Source organism: Schistocerca nitens, chromosome 1 (assembly GCF_023898315.1).
Source record: "Schistocerca nitens isolate TAMUIC-IGC-003100 chromosome 1, iqSchNite1.1, whole genome shotgun sequence".
NCBI lineage: Eukaryota > Metazoa > Arthropoda > Insecta > Orthoptera > Acrididae > Schistocerca > Schistocerca nitens.
This window is the reverse complement of record NC_064614.1, coordinates 269,630,942-269,652,577: the sequence shown is the minus strand read 5'-3', so window position 1 is coordinate 269,652,577 and position 21,636 is coordinate 269,630,942. Positions and strand designations below refer to the sequence as shown.

General features: G+C 43.3%; 1 protein-coding gene across 1 annotated transcript in view; it reads left to right on the top strand.

The window, feature by feature from the left end:
• The first annotated feature begins 424 nt into the window (after positions 1–424).
• Positions 425–21,636, top strand: part of LOC126242525 (uncharacterized) — a 444,557-nt gene continuing 423,345 nt past the window's right edge. Inside the window, exons 1-2 of the mRNA XM_049948098.1 lie at positions 425–448; positions 570–626. Coding sequence (XP_049804055.1) covers positions 425–448; positions 570–626 — 81 coding nt within the window. The remainder of the gene's footprint in view (positions 449–569; positions 627–21,636) is intronic.

Genomic DNA, 21,636 nt, shown 5'->3' with positions numbered 1-21,636 from the left:
CGTGTCCGTGCACGCACACGATTCAGAGACAAAATCTTTGACTTTTACGTAAATGTCTTTGACCATGGCGGCTTTGAAGGTTATCTATTTTTTTACGCATATATTTGAACTCGGCGACTATTTTACGTAGTTGATTGCCTCATTTTAATGCTACGCTTTGATTAGCTGGAGAGGGGAAGGAGGGGCGAGGTGGCTGAATTTGTCACCTGACGATTGAAAGGGGGTATGGCTTTTTCAAAAATGTAAACAAAATTTCGTCAGACTGCCTAATGTAAACAAAGCGGGCCAGAGTCGCCACAGGCAATAATACTTGCGATCATGAAAACGAACGCACAGATTTTAGAACAGACATGATACATGACAGTCAAAGCAATAAGGAGAGGAACACCACCGAATAGATGCTTAGGTTCAGAGCTGCTTAAGCATGACAACATATGATTTGCATGTGGTATGACGTGAGGAGCCCTGGTGTTCGTTATGAACGAGGATGGCATAAATGTGTCAAAGCGAACTAGGCCTATGTTTCTCAATGTTCAGTTCTGACTGAGTTTCTTCTTTCCTCAGGTCAGGCAATTTTCGCCTCCTTGTTCAACAGTTCGGACACGACGGATTCACTGGACAGAAATGTAAGTAAATTTTCTTTGTCTTCTTTGAAAAAATGCCAATTAAGCAAGATTTATCAATATGGAAACTATAATTTTTCTCCTGATTAATATTTCTGTGTAAATTAATCTCGCCATGTTGATTGTTTATCTCCAAGATTATTGTAGAAAATAATTCAGTCAAACATTTCTCTTTCTCTCTCTCCCCACCCCTCCCTCTCACCTTCTCCTCCACTTGCATAGCATCGCTACACTAAAAAAAAAAAAAATAGAAACATGTGTTCGTCACTGTACGTGCAACAGAACGGAAAACATATTATAACTATCCACTTTCAGTCACACATATAAGGTTTTCTCTACCGATCTGTACAATGAGAATACGCATTCCCAGCGCGATCTCTTCAGCTAGCTCAATTTCTGTTGCAAACATGTATCTGAAGGCCTACACGCACCACTCAGCTACGAGGTCTAGAGAAAGGATTTCAAACAACCAGTGTCTGGAAACTGCCGAATTCTTTGAGCTGTTGGAGGTTTAGTACCGTATTGTCGACTAAAATCACTAAACACAATTACAACTGAAGTGCACCTGTTAAACAGAGGTCACAAATCGCCCTTCTGGTGCTGTGTTGCTACCATCTCGATTCTATTCTAGTTTGGTAGCGAGAAAACTCTAAACGCAAGTTATAGTACGTCCTAAGTTTCTTTCTTCAGTGATGCAGAAATTAGTTGAACAGGTAAGTGCATTGCAGGCGTATGATAAGGTTCCAGGTTCTAGTCCTGATTCGGCACAGGAAGTTTTAAAAGAGCGCACACTACGCCACAGAGTGAAAAGTTTATTCTGGAGCGTGCTGAAAAGCAATGCCCCAGAAAATTTTATGTGAAAACTCTCAAAGATTTTTGAATAAAACTCATGTCGTTATCATTCTACGTCTTTATTCATGGCATCACATTAATTCCTGCACATAGTCATCCTGGCGACGAACACATTTCTGCCAACGAGAGACCAGTTTGTTGGTACCGTCACTGTAGAATGTTTGACTTTGTTGACGGAGCATCAACGTAAACTGTGCTTGTACCGCTTCATCACTATCACCATGAATTCGTCGAAAGTATTCTTGAAGATCAAAAGTTGAGGATCAACTCGGGAGTGTGTGGAGGATGATCGACAGTAAACCCAAGGCATAGGACTGTCGCAGCGCTCGTGTGTGGTCTGTTTTTGTCTTGCTGAACGAGTGGGTGCTCCATGTGTTGAAGAAATCTTCGAATTCGTGCTTTGACTTTCTGAGGGTCTCGTAATACTTTGCAGAGCTTGTGGTGGTGCCTTCAGGTATGGATTCCAAATGTATCACATCTTGGACATCCCTGAACTCCGTGAACATTACTTTGCCTGCCGATGGGATGGTCTTTAACTTTTTTTACGTCCGTGATCCTTTGCGGTGGAACTCCATTGATGCCCTCTTGTTTTTAGGATCAGAATGGTGAAGTTTTCGGGGTCATAATGTTGAACCCAGCTTACATGACCTTTCACACTGTTGTTAAGAAACCCTTCACCCCCACACTCAAATCGTCAAGGAAATTGTTAACAGATGTCCACTCTCCTCTGCTTCATATCGTGAGTGAGCATTCAAGGCAGCCACCACGCACACAGTTTTCTGTAGGCACCTCATTCTGCAGTGATGGCCTGCAAACCCTCTCGTGGATGCCACACTTAACGTGAGCGCTGTGTCTATGTTAGCTGGCGGTTTTCTCTCATGAGACCATCAACTTGTCGGTTGCTGTACGAGGTCGCCCACTCAGAGTTTTTTTTTTTCCTTTATTGTTATTTCACACCCCATAATGGGGCGGGTTGCCAGTGGCACAATACGCTGCTCTTCAGCCAAGAGAGTTACAAAAAACATAAGCACATGAGAAAAGAATACATAAACGAGAATGGTAAAAATGTGTGAATGAACAATAACAAAAACAGATGAATGTGAAAGGTAGATTACAAAACATAGATGAGAGCCACACACACATGTGGAGAATGAGCACTGTAGACCGTAGTGAAAACAAAGAAGCACCACAGTGGGAACACAGATGAGTGACACTGGCGACACTGTTGGTGGCGATGTAACGTAGCACTGCACACGACACTGGAGGAACACTGACACCACAATGTAAACGTTAAAAATCACTGCACTGAAAGGGGGGGATCTACCACCGTGTGAAGGGGAGGGGGGAGAAAAGGGAGGGGGAGATACGGTAGGGGGAAACTAACAAGGGGGTGGTTGAGAGGAGAAGGAAAGGAGCCAGAAGCCGATGGGGGGGGGGGGGCAAGGAGAAAGAAGGTGGGTGGCAGCAGAAAAGGAGAAAGAAGGGAAGGGGGGAGAGGGAGGGACCGGAGGGGGGTAGAAGGGGGGATTAGAACTGGTAGGAGGGGTATATTGAAGGCGTGAGGACATTGTCCGGTAGGAGGAGTTGGCGGGAGCCACCTTGGGCGAGGGTGTGGAGTGTGTGAAGATGGAGACCAGGCGGGACACTGTGGTAGAAGTGCGGCAGTGGGCTAGGGTGGGAGAGAATGGGGGAAACCAAAGGATCGGGAGGATCCAGTTTGCGAAGATGTACAGGATTCGTATTCGTTCAAGGAACAGGTGGAGATTGGGAAAGCGATCAAATCATAGAGGATCTGCATGGGGGATGGGAGACAGATGTGATAAGTGAGGTGCAGTGCATGGCGCTCAAGGATTTGGAGGGATTTGTGGTAGGTGGGGGTGGGGGGCGGAGATCCAAGTGGGGTGGGCATAACACAGGATGGGGCGGATGAGGGACCTATAGGTATGTAGGATAGTGGAAGGGTCTAATCCCCATGTTCGACTGGAGAGGAGTTTGAGGAGACAGAGACGGTTACGTGCCTTGGCTTGGACTGTGTGGAGGGGGGGGGGTCCAGGAAAGGCGGCGGTCGAGGGTGATGGCAAGGTACTTGAGGGTGGGAGGACACTCAGAGTTCTGTCACACCACCATGTTCTTCATTACGAGCACGAACGAACAACCCTACGTCGCACATTATTGATGTCGAGACAATCATCATTGCACGCAGCTTTCATTCTTCTGTGGATTTCAATTGGTTGCACGTTTTCTGCTGGTCGAAACTCGATTACAGCACGCTGTTTTTCACGCACCAGCATAGTTAACGTTACATACCGCTATGTGACACGCTACAGTTCGGAGCCCTCTAGCAGCAGAGGGCTCTTCCCACCATAACATTGTCAGCGTGACTTATAACTGGTAGTGCTTCGAGTGCAGACCAATAATATTTTAATGATCTGCCAGGCAAGTTACTACCAGAACTAGGGCCCGCACCACCTGCTCCCCCCAATGCCAGCTGGAATGGAGCGCGAGACCCGTACAGTTTAAAGTGTTAGTGGGGATACAGTGTATTGCCAGCAATCACAGACCGCTCTGCAAGCAGATATAGTGTGACCAGTAATTTGATAGATCTGAGCTGAGAAGCACCGCCTCCCATGCCATGTAGTGAACGTGAATATATTAATGATGTTATCACAAGGTATGTGTTTAACTTGCAACTGAAGTGGAGGGCATTGGTAAGAGAGGTCAGCTGCAGCGTGAAGCGTTGTTGCATGGAGTTGTCAGTCGACAGCGTTGTGAAGTTCTCCGTACTCGTGATGGAGACTTTCCAATCCGTGAATATCAGGGACCTCCTAGGCAGTATGTTTTCATTGGAATGTAGGGTGGTATAAAGAAAAGCCTGCTTCTTGTAGATCCTGAACGAATGATTTGCACCGAGGATCGAATATTCGAAAGTTTTAGTCACCTCACAAATTACCATCGTCAGAATAAGCTCCCTATCATATTAACAGAAGGTGCACTTGTGCTGCGTCGCCCTGTGTACAAGTGAAGCAGATTTGTCATTTTTTTTATTCGTAAATGTTGAGACAGTTGATGTTTTTTTCAGACGTATGTGGAAATCATTTCATGTCTCAACTATATTACTTATGACAGAATCAGTAGATGAAAAGGTAGTGTACGATAATTACGTAGAAAAACTTGATTAAAATAGAAATATGATAGTTCAAATGGCTCTGAGCACTATGGGACTCAACTGCTGAGGTCATTAGTCCCCTAGAACTTAGAACTAGTTAAACCTAACTAACCTAAGGACATCACAAACATCCATGCCCGAGGCAGGATTCGAACCTGCGACCGTAGCGGTCTTGCGGTTCCAGACTGCAGCGCCTTTAACCGCACGGCCACTTCGGCCGGCTAAATATGATAGTTGATTCCTGTAATTGATTACAAGCGTTTCTACAACGATGTTCCTCTTTACTGCGATTTTATAGAAATTACGACTTACCTGCAAAAACTGCCCGTCTCCTTAGCCGTTCAGTATCGGAGCACGCATCCTACACCATGCATTTCGATGGTAGCATGCCTGAGTTTCTTAAGGGCATGTGGAAGGGCTACGGAAGAATAACAGAGCATAATTCAATAGCCGCACATTGACCTCAAACACATGGGAAACGGTGAGGCAGCCTTCACAGTATGGGAAAAACCATGAATCCATAATTCTCGATTACTATTCCGCCGGGGAAAACTACATGAATCACACAATAAAATAACAATGGGAATTCTTTCCAGCGCTTAGGAAAAATTGCTAGATGTATCAAAAGAGCGAACTAATCGGAAATAACCAAATAGGCAGTTACTGAGCCACGAGAGTGATAGAGCCCGTGAGCGCGTTGCTTACCACAAAAGCATAGGTGAGCTGGCGATTGGTTGCTTGCAGAAGCAGACGCGTCCGCCTATTGTTACAGCGATCGACGAAATAGCGCGCATCTTCTAGAGGTGCTTCCTATCACGAGTTTTCCAGGTAAATAAGTCCAGCACAGGCTTCAACTAACGTGACAGCAGACTTGCATGCCAATCTTAACGATGTACCGAAACCAACCGACCGCAACTAGCTACTGCTTCAAAGTGAGCTTGGGAGCGTGTGTCCCGCGGTTTTATTTCCTCTGTGGAGACAACGTGGATTGATTCCTCCAGTAAAAAGTAGTTCTTTACAGCCAACTCAATCAGGAAGGCAATGCTGACCCTCTTGCAGCATGTCTAAGTGAGTGATGGGGGAGACACCATGACTTCTAAGCCAGTCATTCTGCTGGCTGTGGCGTCAGTCCAACGCCCCTGCAGGATTTTTGCGCTGCAGCGTGGCGGCGGAGTAAGTTTGAATGCAACAGCCACTGACAGCCTTAATAACAAAATGCCATCTTTTGACTGTTTTACCAAACTGATTTTCAGGAATCTAAAAATTATATTGACCTTCTCATCCTGTGGTCCTTTTCCTTACCAACTTGTCGGTCAGTTCAGAATCGTGGGGAAAATTACTTTTGCGGCAGAAATTAGCGTATGAAATATACCAGTTCATTAATTATGTATACAGTCGAACTGTGATTGTGGTTGTTTGGTTAGTAATCCCTTCTACAGCTCGAATCTGTGCTTGAATTCCATATTAATTAAATATTTCTTAAATTTTTGTTAGTAAGCTCTGTTCACAACTGGACTCGATTTCATAATTACTGGGATACAAACCTTCAGCTAGCCATCCTGTTCTGAGTATTTTGTTACTCCCAAAAACATTTCAGAAGGTTGTGAGGATTATTTATTAAGAACAGTGCGGGACATGGTTTCCTTCTCCTTGTACTGATGGCTGTAAGTAAACTGACGATTTTCCGAGTGCTGTATTGCGAGCTGAATACATCACAAGACGTTGAAACATCGTGGGTTTGTTAATTAAATAGGGGCGTTCGTGGAGTATGCTGAATAAACGGCCCCGTAAGCAGTCAGAATGTGATGTGGGTGCAGCTACGATGACGTAGGCAGCCCGTGCTTGGTGCTTGCTCGTATTTTTGGTGGAATTTCGTGCGTGGTGGGGCATCACGTGACCATGTGCAGCCCTGCGGCATGTTGTTGAGAGGACATGTAGAGTTGTACTTAGGGCAATTGTTTTATCATACCCCACACAGATAAAGGATGCAAATAAGGAAGCAGTTCTTGGCAAAATATCATTTCAAAATTAGACTACACAGCTCGAAGTACCATAAAATTTTGCTAAGGGGTGACTTTGACAGATTTTTTTTTAATTCGTCCTCGGCAATATTGTTATGTAGCATTTCCAACAGGTTTGCATCTACACAGCTCTGCAAAAAGCTAGTAGGATGGAATACAAATTTCTTGCAAAAAGAAAAAAAAACACTAGTTTCTTGTGTAGCTTACACCGGAATAAAGGACAATAAATTTCATGACTATTTCAAAATGTGAAAAAATTAACATGGGTGTCTGTGAGGCAAAGAAACTGTACAACTGACAGTTTATATACTACTCTAGGAAGAAATATGAAGCCATGTAGAGAGTTAAAACGATGAACCACGGTATGCGGCCAGTCTAAAATTTAGCATAGAATGGAATTCTATACATTTAAGACGTAAACACAAATTAAGAAATAACTTCAGTTCTAGAGGAAGAACCAGACAAGTGCCTTCTGATCGAAAAACACTGTTTCACAGAAGGCAGATTTGTAAAATGCTGCTACAGCTGTCATTATATTTGAAACAAAATATTTAGTTCAAAACTACTGATCACATTTGCCTACTTAGTCAGCTTCAAGTCATTGTTTACGTATGTTCGTACGTATATAGCATTAATTGATCCTACAGTGTCATAAAAGGAACAGGACATCAGAGACTACTCCAGCAGCATCGGAATTTCATAAACCATACTAAAATGCTTCATTCCGCTCTAATTGCACATTTCTATGTCCAGATGCACTCTGAAGTACCTGATATTCAGCTTTACATGTGGTGATAACAATTTTCTTTGAGGTCCAGTACTGTATTCTCATGTTTGGTTCTTTATTATGGTATAATGTCATTCGTCCCAGAAAATGAAAATTTGCACTTTAAATTGAACGAGGTTGAACATAGCCGATAGTGCGGAATGAAACACTTCGTTTCGAATAAACTAACTGCCTCAGCAGAAAAAAATTAATATAAGCAAATTTCTCTATAAAACAGACAGAAATAGCTTGGTTAAGACATTAATGGTTGATTGCTAATAACATGGAAATAATATAAAACCAGAAAATTGAAACTACGAACTTATTTTGGTCTTTCATGGTTATCAGAATGTATATTAATTCACTTGATGGCTCCCGGGCACAGAAATCTGTTTTGACTTCATTTGTGAGAGCATGCAAACGAAGATACGAAACATATACACGAGTCACGTGGGGAAGGACCCCCACTATAACTCAGCTTGCTCTGCGCATGCGCGAATCTGGCAGCTTGGTCGCGCCAGAAAAATTTCTCCGGGTAGCTTCTGGCTACTTGCTGCTACTGCTCATACAGTAAACAGCCACGCTTCAAGTAGCCAGAAGTGGGAAGAAGGCACTACTCATACGCGAATTCAGCTCTGCGCATGCGCACGAGCCCGCTGGCAATTGCTCATACGAACCTAAGGACGCCAATGAAACCAACCCTTCCCTCTGGACATTGATTCCACACATTTCGCGGTCGAAAACGGTAGTTCGCAGTGCTGTGAGCAACAGGTCTACGTTTTTGACAACGTTGAACACTGCTGACAGCTCCTCCCCCCCCCCCCCCACCCTGAACGATTTTACTCAACTCCAAGGACACCGTGAGGCTGCAATGTCATCTGATCTGTTAGCAGTGTAGTGGGTCGTTTTTTTTATGCTCTGGTATACAGGGTGGAAGAGCTAGGGACCTAGGAACCATTCGACTGAATTTGAACGTGACATAAAGCAGCAAAGGGTGTTCACGATTTTCATACCTCCTGTTCGCGCCCTCCCATGGCGTAATCATGAGGAGGGGATGCAACATCGACACGTGCGTGAATAAATCAGCAAAGGATTTTTCTAAGACCCCCCGCCCCCAGTTCGGCAACACCCTACTTGCCACTCTGTTCGACACATCTTAAGTGTATTGGTGAATTTACTGTCCCCGTTGTAACCACGACTCTATTAAGGGGGGTAGGACGTCAAACGGGCTAACTTGGAGCAGGAGAGGCATCTCAGGACATTTTAATTTCCAGTGTCTATACTTTTACAAATAAATTCATAAAACTTTGTCAGCATCACCAGGAAGGATTCAGGATTCACACTCATTGCAGTGGAAGTTCGGAAACATAATTTTTTTTTTTACGTGTGAAATTTCATCATTTTTGTCACTTACCAATGGCTGCATTTGTTGCTATAGGTACACTTTTCTTCATAAGTTAGAGAGATTCTTCGATGAATTTTGCACAGCATACATACCATACTTACAGGTGTATGAAACTCTAGAATTTATTTAATTTATGAAAAAACGAATGATCAGTTGTATTTTAAACTTCATGTTTAGAAAAAACACAAAATTTGTAGTTAATTACATCAATTTTTGCCACAGTTTTAATAGACTTGGAAAATTCTAGAGTTTCATACACCTTTTGTTGTGTACATAGTTCCGAGTAGTCAGCGCGTACGCAACTTTCCCACTAGAGCGCGCCCCGCTAAGAACAACAGCGCAGGCGCAGCGCTCGTCCGTCTCCGCACTACGAGATGGCGCTGTCTTAGAGACGGACCAAATTCTGCTTTTTTATATATATATATATATACCTGTACAAATCAGGTAGGCTGGCAGCGGCACACTACGACGCTCTTCAGCCATAGCGTTTACAATAGTATAAGAACGGAGAATGATAATGAACAAAGTGATGGGCAAAAGAGAGAGGTCACAGAGACACAAAAAACACGGAGTCGTTCACACGTGACGATAACAACACTGAAAACACGTTGGCACGGCGCACAGAACACTGATGAATCCGACGGCACAAGTGAACGTAGTAGTGGGACGGCGGACACCAAAAACACTAAACGACGTCACACACACGAGACACAGAAGGCGATGATCTCCGGCACGCGAATGTTCACTATGCGTGTGCAAGTCCGGGGACCTGCCAAGAGAGGAGGAGGAGGAAGGGGAGTGGGAGAGCGAGAGGGGAGAGCAGAGATGCCACGGGCAGGGGAAATAGGGGGGAGGGAGGAAGGGGGAGAGGAAGCCCGGGGGAAGAGGGGGGAGGGAGGGGACGGGGAAAAGGAAAAAGAAGGGAAGAGAAGAGAAGGGAGGGAGGGTGCCGAAAGGAAAGGACACCGGAAGTGGGGGGCGGGGCAGGGTCAAAGTTGATAGGAGGGGTAGATGGAGGGGACGAGGACATCATCAGGGAGAGCGAGCTGGCGGAAGCCACCTTGGGAGAAGGTAAGGAGGGTGGAGAGATGGAGACCGGGCGGGACGTGGGAATACAGGCGCGGCAGCGGGCGGGGGTGGGAGAGGATCGGCGATATGAGTGGGTGAGGAGGATCAAGTTTACGGGAGGTGTACAGGATCTGTATCCTTTCAAGGAAAAGGAGGAGGTGGGGGAAGGGGATGAGATCATACAGGGTCCGCGTGGGGGAGGGGAGACGGATGCGATAGGCAAGGCGGAGAGCATGGCGTTCAAGGATTTGGAGGGATTTATAAAAGGTAGGGGGAGGGGGGCGGAGATCCAGGCTGGATGGGCGTAACAAAGGATAGGGCGGATGAGGGATGTATAGGTGTGGAGGATTGTGGAGGGGTTCAGACCCCACGTACGGCCGGAAAGGAGCTTGAGGAGACGGAGTCGGGAACGTGCCTTGGCTTGGATTGTCTGGAGATGGGGAGTCCAGGAGAGGCGACGGTCGAGGTAACGCCAAGGTACTTAAGGGTGGGAGTGAGGGCAATGGGACGGCCATAGACGGTGAGATAGAAATCAAGGAGGCGGAAGGAAGGGGTGGTTTTGCCTACAATGATCGACTGGGTTTTGGAAGGATTGACCTTGAGCAACCACTGGTTGCACCAAGCGGTGAACCGGTCAAGATGGGATTGGAGAAGGTGTTGGGAGCGTTGCAGGGTGGGGGCAAGGGCAAGGGCAAGGAAGGCGGTGTCATCGGCAAACTGGAGAAGGTGGACGGGGGCTGACGGCGGCGGCATGTCCGCCGTGTACAACAGGTACAGAAGGGGGGAGAGGACGGAGCCTTGGGGCACACCGGCGGAGGGGAAAAAGGTGTAGGAATCTGTGTTATGGATGGTGACATAGGAAGGACGGCGGGAGAGAAAGGAACCGATCAGACGGACGTAGTTAATGGGAAGGGCGAAGGTGGTGGTGGTTAGTGTTTAACGTCCCGTCGACAACGAGGTCATTAGAGACGGAGCGCAAGCTCGGGTTAGGGAAGGATTGGGAAGGAAATCGGCCGTGCCCTTTCAAAGGAACCATCCCGGCATTTGCCTGAAACGATTTAGGGAAATCACGGAAAACCTAAATCAGGATGGCCGGAGACGGGATTGAACCGTCATCCTCCCGAATGCGAGCCCAGTGAAGGGCGAAGGTTTGGAGCTTGAAGAGGAGACCGGAATGCCATACGCGGTCATAAGCGCGTTCGAGGTCAAGAGAGAGGAAGATTGCGGAGCGACGGGAATTGAGCTGTTCGGAAAGGAGATGAGTGAGGTGAAGGAGAAGATCGTCGGAAGAGAAGGACGGCCGAAAGCCACACTGGGTAACGGGAAGGAGGCGGTGCTGGCGGAGATGCTGGTGGATGCGTCGGGTGAGGATAGATTCCAGGACCTTGCTGAAGACCGAGGTAAGGCTGATGGGACGGTAGGAGGAGACGGCGGACGGCGGTTTGCCAGGTTTAAGGAACATGAGGATACGGGAGGTTTTCCACAGGTCGGGGTAGTAACCGGTGGACAGGACTACATTGTAGAGCCTGGCCAGGGTGGAGAGAAAAGAGACAGGAGCTTCACGAAGGTGACGGTAGGTGACACGATCGTGACCAGGAGCGGTGTTGCGTTTTGTGCGGAGTGTAGCAATGAGATCCTGTGTAGTGATAGGAGTATTGAGGTCCGTGTGTGCAATGTTGCAAATTCTGCTTCCGCCGATCCGCGTATTAATATGTAACGCAGCCAATGAGATTGCTGCTAACATAGAACCTTTTCTCCTCGCGGATCACACTCGCGCAGTGATACCTGAACGCTCGAGGTATTATAACGAGTGTACAGACCTCCGATTAGTCAGTCTGCATTAGTCTGCACCAGTCTGCTATAAGTCTGCATTAGTCTGTACGAGTCTGCATTTGTCTGCACCAGTCTATAGTCAAGTTTCAGCCTGCGCCTAATAAGATTACCATATTCCTGTACATAGCCATGAAGATAAATGTATAGACACTTCGTCAAGTATCAGAGATATGTGAGGATAAGATTAACGTACCAAGACCAAAGGACTTCAGATTGTCAATTGTAAATAGCATCCAGAATCAAGTTAAGTAAGGTTTATGATTGTTATTATTTTAATAAATGTGTATGAAAATTAATCAAGTTCTGTTTAAAGTTGGTCACCGTCAATCTGCTACTCTAAGCGTGAAAGTAGCATTTCTATCGTCTGACCTAACGGCAGAAGATAAAGACGCCACGATAAGACTACGAAACATATTGCTGACACTCGCCTACTTCGTTAGAGCGACAAATCAAATAATCTGATGGTGTGTGTACCGAAGGTCTTACAGTACGCACACCACACCTTTTAGTATGGTTTGTATGCTGTGCAGATATTGATCGAACCATCTCTCTTACTTATGAAGAAAAGTGTACGTATAGCAACAAATGGTGCCATTAGTAAGTGAAAAAAAAATGATGAAATTTCACATGTAAAAAAAATTACTTCGTTATGTTTTGGAACTTCCTCTGCTATGTGTGTGAGTTCTGAATGCTTCCTGGTCATGCTGACAAAGTTTTATGAATTTATTTGTAAACGTATAGACAGTGGAAATTAAAATGTCCTGTGGTGCCTCTCCTGCTCCAAGTCGGCCCGTTTGACGTCCTACCCCCCTTAAGCTAAGCAAATTGTGCTATACCCTACGTTTTTCTCCTCCGTCTATCATGGTCTAAATGTCGAAGAGAGTTCAAATTCTAACGTACTCTTATTGTTTTAAGACGCTTAATACGTATTTTAATCAACTACGGTATTCGTAGGGAACGTTGGGGCGCACTGTTGACGAGATGCTACTGCGAAAAATTTTTCAAGCAAACTTATATTCTCCTGTCCTTGCAAGAAACCACCCACCGTTTGGCAAAAATTCTTCATCGAGTGGTCGTTAGGCCGATCTATCGTAGCTGCAACAAAATTAAAGGCTTCTTATGACCATCGAAAACGCCGCCGGTACATTTCAGACACCAGCACTTTGTGATGTCAACGGGAAAATCCACCAGCAGACAGCGAAGAGGAGAGGAGCGTCACTTACAGCTCTGACAACATAACAAATCGACAATGGAGGAATCCCAAAATGAATGCGGTCAAGACGTACAACTCGAAAAAGGCTTACGTGATAGCTATTTGACCACTTACATTCCAAGGGAGGATACGGCTGGTGTTCGAGATATCGAAGCGGCGCGTCTACAGGAAATACGGCGATGGCTATAGGATTCCTTCGTTTTGGCTTGCCAACGGAACTCCTCTTTAGGATAAACTGAGCTCGCGATGCTGTCTGATCAGGCGCAGCCGTAAACACTGCCGTGGAAGGCGACGGCGCTGAGCCGGCTTAACCTCCACAGGGTCCTCAGGAACAACACTACGTCACAACAGCAACTCCCAGTGTCACACAACACTATTGTAACACAGAATACGGTCAAAAAGGAACCTCAGCGCCCTTCCTCTCCACTTCCTACAATCGTACGGCGAATTTTATTACGCTTCTGTTACAATTACAATCCCATGGGAGAAGTCAGTATATTAGAGCTCAAGTGGTATTGATCCAAGGGTATTGCACACCCTGATGATTTCGTACAACAAGGGCCGACACGTTGATACGTTTAGCTCTTGCAACGGAAAAATCGGTTTGCGTGTTACAAAAACAGTAGTTTTTTGTACTACAATGAGAGAGAACCAATCGATTAGTAGCTCAATTGATGCAGTTTCTTGGCGGAAAAGGATAAGTCGTGTGGATTGAATAATGTGAGAGTTTGTAGGATTATAGTACTTCCAGTGGGTATTTTTGTTACGTCGTTACAGCCATAAGAAAATGGACGCGTTTCTCTTTGTTGAAGTAAAGCATCATCAGTGGTCTGTAATTAAATATTTTTACAATTTGGTTTGTTTTCTTGATCGAAAAACAATTGGTTTACGAATTCTTGATTTTTGTTATGGATTATTTCTATTTGGCTTTTCAAATGGTTCAAATGGCTCTGAGCACTATGCGACTTAAACTTCTGAGGTCATCAGTCCCCTAGAACTTAGAACTAATTGAACCTAACTGACCTAAGGACATCACACACATTCATGCCCGAGGCAGGATTCGAACCTGCGACCGGAGCGGTCGCTCGGCTCCAGACTGTAGCGCCTAGAAGCGCACGGCCACACCGGACGGCCATTTGGCTTTTCGCCTACATCAGGAAATGCCGCCCGGTAACATGTCTTCGGTTGCTTTCTTTGTTACGCACTGACAATTGTGGTCTAATTATACGCTGCTTTGTAGAGCTATGCATTACTTTACGTTTAACACAGCACAATTTCGTACACCACTGTTCATTGTTTATTTGTATACTTCTACTCGATAACACTAGAAATATACAAATAAACAGTGAATAGTTTAGCAGACAGCATTTCCTAATGTAGACGAAAAACCAAACAGAAATTACCGTTATGAAAAACCATAATTTGTTAACGAACTGTTTTTTGATCTAGAAGACAAATAAAATTGCATATAGCTTTAATTACAGACAACTGATGAAGATATACGTTAATAAAGCGAAACGCGTAAGGTGACAATAACACGCATTTTCTTACAGTTATAACGATGGAGCAAAAATAACCTCAGGAATTGTAAACCAACTATGTACAAATGGCCTCACAAATGAAAACTATAGTAACGATTTAACAATCTGCAAAATCTTTCTATTGTGATTCGAGAATATGAAATTCTGAGAGAAATACAGAACTATCTGTTCCATTGGGTGTTCGTCGGTAGTGAAATAATTATTGTGACGTCAGAATGAGATTCATTGGAAGAATTCTCAGGAAACTTAGTCCATCCACAAAGGAGGTGGCTTACAAAACTTTCGTTCTACAAAGGTTTGATGGTGCTTGGTAGACTGGGGGTTCGTACCAAGTAGGATTGACAGAAGAAATTGATAAGACCCAAAGAAGAGCAGCACGGTCAGATGTAGGTCCATTTAGTAAGGGCGTAAGCGTCACGGAGATGCTAAGCCAACAACAGTGGCAGACGCTACAAGAGAGGCGTTGTGCATCATGCTGTGGTTTACTCTTAAAATTCCGAGAGCTTACGTTTTAAGGTTCTCAAATGTTTTCTGCTATTATAAATAACTTACTTTTATTGTACTGGGACAAAGATGATTGTGCACACTGTAGGAATAGTCAATAAGATCTTTGAATCTGTGTTTATCATAGGTTGACTTGTTAGTCTTTTAATGCAGCGCTGAGACACTTTTATTTGAGGCTGTCACAGAGTGATGTACTTCTCGCAAGTGAGAGACTGTTTGTTTACTCTTAGGACAATGTATCTTTGACTTGTTTTATTGTATGTTCTGTGACTATGTAATAAAGTGTTGTTGGACTGCTAATCGCTGCTCTACTGTGATTCACGACATAAGATTTGGTGCCGAAACCCGGGAGACACTTTGCCCGAGACAATTTCCACGATTGCCGAGCCCCGAATTCTGGACGCACGTCACGCGGCAATACTACGAGGGGTTTACTGCAGCGATTTGTTACACCACGCAACAAGCTCTTCGACGACAACCGCCTGCATACACAGCTAAGTTCAATTGAATTATCACGCAACATGTTTTGTAGTGCCATTTGTAAAGGCAACTGATTACATTATTGCCGCTGTGTACTGCTATTGTAGCTGTTCGATTAGCGCTTTAACGAATTATCAGATCCTACGCTACGCCTGTAGATTGTTTATGACTAGTGCTGCCATCTAGCCACAGAACACCAGTATACTAGAAGTGCAAAGACCACGTTATTATACGGAAACACAGAACGACACCAGCGCTACTTGTGGCCTGGCTGTGAACTTCAATACGAAAAAATATGGCGCGAAAATCTCTTATGTTTATTTCTAAATACGCGAATTAGATGACAATATTTTTCATTTAATCTTTGAATGTGGGCCGCATAGTGCAGTAATAAAGGTTTTTGAGATCTTGCAAAGTAATATATAAAAGAAATCTCAATCAAAAACAAACATTAACTACTCGTAGCTGCAGTTTACATTGTGAAAATTTTCGTAAATTACGACGTCACCTTTTGACTGCGAAATTTTTTTGTAAAACTCAATATTGCGATTTTGGCCGTGTGGCCATTATCATGTGGAAATAAACGAGCTTTAGCACATGTCGGACTAAAAAATCATCTGACATTGCATACATATATAAATGATTTTTACGTTTCCACATATCCTAAAGCACATTATGTCCACTCGCATGATCGAAAGTGGAATAGTAGGTTACACAAATAAATAACTACACAGCTAATGGATAACCAAGAGGTCATTTACAAAAAAATCTGTGCTACAAACAAAGGATGTACTGTACAGTCTACAAAATCCGATTTATTATTTTTTCTGTTGATTGTTATTTATGGATATTCAGTCATCTGAAGTTGAACTTCTGCACAGTTCAAATAAATTTATGAAACACAGAAAATACTACTTTACATCAATTGAAAAACAAATTGGGAGCAGAGCAGGTAGACACTCCATGAATGTAGCCAAAATGTTTTTGCCAATGAGACATACAAAGAAAATGAACTGCAACACACAACATTTTTTTTCTTTTTTCCCCAACTTGGCTGTTATTTTGGCAACACCCATCATGTTTAAATAATGAAAGAAGACGCTGGTACAACATTTATTTTTAACATTTTTTATTTATTTACTTCCTCTTTGAAAACTTTGTTTGGTACACTACTGAAAATTAACACAAATTCCCCTTGACAGCACTTTATTCATTATACTTTTAGAATCCAATCATCACATCTAGAAAGTGTTAAGTTATGTTCCTGCTGAATTACCAGATTTTGTCATAACAAATCAAAGGCATGATTTTGATACAAGAACATGTAATACTCTGCTTTTAATACAACATTTGTATATGTATAGGGAGCTTACTCTCATTGTACACATAATAAACAAAATACAAAGTCTTTTAACATGATTTGAACTTCTTTTTGAGTTGTTGCATACACAATTTCCTCTTGTTTGTAAATTTCTTTTCTTTCACATACTTTTATATTATAAATGGAATACTTGTCTTCAGAATTCTCTCTTCAATGTCATGTTTATTACAAATTGTTGTATGAGACAGAACAAATTTTTTTTTAAATTATCATCTAGTATTGTTGTGTGACCATGACTATTTAGATACTCATACCGCTGATCATGGAGTGCCCTTAGGAAAATCATGACTCTTTCACTTGCATATTTCAAATGAGAATGCTCCTCACTATTCTCTTTAAATGAGGTAAACAAATGATTTTCAGTCACAACAGAGGAGAAGAGACTGGTATTACATGTTTCACAATCATCTGGTACATCTATGGCTTTTAGTACATAGCCTGCTACATAGGCTAAGGATTGTTGATCTTCTACAGACTCGATGATACCATCTGAGTAAGAATAAATTTGCTCAGGTGTATCAGCGTCATTCATGTCACATTCACTTAAACGTTCACTCCTACCACTAGCTGCCAAAAAGTGACACAAACTGCTCAAGGGAGTGTAATCATCATTTTCACAGTTACTTACACTCATGGCTTTGAAAGGCAAAGTCATATGTTTGACAACACAAGTCTTCAGAGCTTGTACAAACTGAAAACAAGTTGGGTTTGTATTAGCAATACCATGTTGTCTTATACAACAAAAGAAATTTTCTAAAGCATCGTGATTGAACGCCTTTAAATTTAAGTACTTAAAGCCAACCACTTTCAAGGTCTTCCACAAGAAAATAATAGACTGTAATGTAATCTGCCAACCTTTTATGAAGCTAAACATATTAGTCTTGTTTCTTCCCGTTTTTAAATCTATTATTTGCCAGCTGCCTATTTCCCTCAACATGCTATACCACATTTCTAAATGTGGCGAATTTTCTGATGAAGCACACCTAAATTGTTTTCCATCTCTGGGATATTGCTCATTACTGTTGAGTGAATCAAAGAGATTATCTACCTTTTCCACAAACTCAGTTTCAGTTGTGTATAGCTTCAGATGGTAATGTGTGAGTAGAAACATATGTTTCAATTGCAGCTGCAACAGTATGGCTCATTTGTGCAGCAGCAACTTTTACCTTCATTTTGAGATGGGAATCAGAAAAGTTAAAGTGTTGTGCTTTTAATTTGGGTAGAGCTTGGAACCGTTTTTTTTTTTATCCAAAAAGAACACTGTACTGATGTACTCAAACTTTGCTGCTTTGTGAGGTTCAAATTGAATTTTATTATCTATCAAAGCATTTCTAGTGTTTTTGAGCAGATGTGGTACATCATAAATGGTAACAATTGGTTGATTATTAACGACAAAATGAAATATACTGGGCTTCAACAAATTTGCTTCACACAGTTGCTTAAGGGCCTTTTGGTTTGTTGCATTCTGGTCACATACAGTACAAACCACTTTGAACCCAATATTCTGTAGTTCACTTATGATGTGAACAATGAGTGATTTCAAGTGGGTGTAGTGAAAAGTGGTTGCGGTAAAGTAATATGCTAGAACTTGTTTCCAAGTTCTCTGAATGCCTTTCAGCATAAAAACCAATGCTTGACTAGCAGCTACAGGTGAACGTCCTAACTGACCCAAGTCCTGATACCCATAGATTAGCTGTTTGTGTGCATCATAGTACATACCATCATCCAGAGACATTTCATCAAAAAGTAGAGCACAATACTTGTCATTTTCATGCATATTACTTACTTCCCTTGCTAAAAAGTTTAATAAAGCTGGATTAAGTCCTGTATCAAATGGTATGTGGGAAAGCACTCCCTTGAGCAGCCTGACAGATGGAAGGGAGAAGTATGTGGCCAAATATCTGTACAACCGGGGACTACGCTTATAAATAGATAAAGCAAATGCCTTATCTTGTATAGACCACCGTACTGCTGTGGGCTGCATATTGGCATTTCTTAACTGACTATTAATAAAAAGTTTTAGTCACATCATTCAACTCTTCTTCAATTAGCTGAAATTTCCTGTCATCATACAACTCTTTTAGAATTTTCAATTTATTCCTCTCATTTTGTAGCTGTTTTTTCAATTTACACACTCTGGAAACTGTAATTCTATGCAGTTTATACATTTTGTGTTTTCTTGGAGTTAAATCACGTTTAGAAACGCCAGACCCCATTACACCTGGACTACTTTCAACATCACAAACAGGTGAGGATAAAAAGCTGTACTCACCATCATCTCTGCTCTGTAAAGGGGGACTGCTTCGTTGTGTTACTGTAGATTTTGCATTGTGACCTGTCTCGTGCACACTTATATTTGCACCTGATGTGGTGAAACCGCCACCACCACCAGCACCACCACCACCACCACCACCAGTGTAACACAGATGGGTGGGGGGAGGGTGATACAACACCAATTCCATGTGCTTTGGTATAACACCAGGATTTAGTCTGTGTCTAGTAAAGTTCACAAAATCTGCTTCTTAAAAATGATCCTCACACACATAATAATAACTACAGTTGACACCTTCATCTATATTACAGATCAATTTCCACTTCTTTAACGTCCCACTTTTTGATGCAGCTGGAAATTTATAGAAATGTTTATTCTTGTGTTTGGAATTTGTTTTTACATAATAACTACTCCTGCATCCGGGAAACTTGTACGAGTATTTCAATTTCAATCTCAAACTGGATTCTTATCTTCCTGTATGATCCATCCTCATGTGTCTGAAATGTTATTCAAACCAAAAATTAGGAACGAGAAAAAAGATCAGGTATGGTTTACATTGATCAATGTTAAAGAAAACTCAATGTGAAATTAATTTCACTATCAAAAATCATATTAGCTTATGTCCAAATGCAGCTATCCTGTACTGAAGTATTGATAACTGTTATCATGGCTTGTAATCTGATGTGGTATTGCTACAAAATAGTGAAAAAACGAAACAAATTCTCATTTCTACTACGGATATGCACATCACACTCTATATAACTGCGTGAGCGTAGTTGCACTATATTCTATATTCAACACTACTTCTTTAAACAGTGCTATCAGGCAGTCATTTCAGTATATTTCAGCATCTAGATACCATGGTAGATACCAAATTCAACTGTACATTATCAGTAACAGTTACAGCTGTAAATCTGTATTACATTGTGTTGAGCATTAAAGTGCGAGAAGATTTCTACTGCATTGGATATTGCCACAATAATACGTGTAAATGTCCAATTGCTTGAAGGACCTGCTTTGTGTGACTTCCAAACAAATGTCTTATTATGTGAGAACACAACCTTTGTCGATACAACAGCAACAAACACTTTTTACCTGGATAGAGTGTTGTGTACTGTACAGAATATTTACTGTTGAAAACGGGAAATAGAACACACTCGAGGCATTACGAATCAATTGTAACACGTCCAATATTTGGTGTGTAGTAAACGGCACATAAATGGTACTTATTATGTCACTAAGAGTACTTCGTGGCAAAGAGGAAGATGAATCAAAGCCAGAATTATATTCCATTACAGGATTCGGAAAGTTGAATACCAACTATGTCAAAAGCTGCTAGCATGGGATTCTCTATGAAATACAAGGAAATATGAACAGAAATAAGAAATATATTTACCTTTAAGCAAACTGAGCAACGGAAATTGTATTTCATTGCAGGAACAAATATACAATAGTCCACAGAACGTAATGTTATGATACAACCTCGTGTTCTATATGAAACAAAAGTAAAAAAGTAAATACTGAATCATCACACCATCAAATATTACGAATGCATCCAAAAATTAAGCAGAATAATAGCAACATACACTCCTGGAAATGGAAAAAAGAACACATTGACACCGGTGTGTCAGACCCACCATACTTGCTCCGGACACTGCGAGAGGGCTGTACAAGCAATGATCACACGCACGGCACAGCGGACACACCAGGAACCGCGGTGTTGGCCGTCGAATGGCGCTAGCTGCGCAGCATTTGTGCACCGCCGCCGTCAGTGTCAGCCAGTTTGCCGTGGCATACGGAGCTCCATCGCAGTCTTTAACACTGGTAACATGCCGCGACAGCGTGGACGTGAACCGTATGTGCAGTTGACGGACTTTGAGCGAGGGCGTCTAGTGGGCATGCGGGAGGCCGGGTGGACGTACCGCCGAATTGCTCAACACGTGGGGCGTGAGGTCTCCACAGTACATCGATGTTGTCGCCAGTGGTCGGCGGAAGGTGCACGTGCCCGTCGACCTGGGACCGGACCGCAGCGACGCACGGATGCACGCCAAGACCGTAGGATCCTACGCAGTGCCGTAGGGGACCGCACCGCCACTTCCCAGCAAATTAGGGACACTGTTGCTCCTGGGGTATCGGCGAGGACCATTCGCAACCGTCTCCATGAAGCTGGGCTACGGTCCCGCACACCGTTAGGCCGTCTTCCGCTCACGCCCCAACATCGTGCAGCCCGCCTCCAGTGGTGTCGCGACAGGCGTGAATGGAGGGACGAATGGAGACGTGTCGTCTTCAGCGATGAGAGTCGCTTCTGCCTTGGTGCCAATGATGGTCGTATGCGTGTTTGGCGCCGTGCAGGTGAGCGCCACAATCAGGACTGCATACGACCGAGGCACACAGGGCCAACACCCGGCATCATGGTGTGGGGAGCGATCTCCTACACTGGCCGTACACCACTGGTGATCGTCGAGGGGACACTGAATAGTGCACGGTACATCCAAACCGTCATCGAACCCA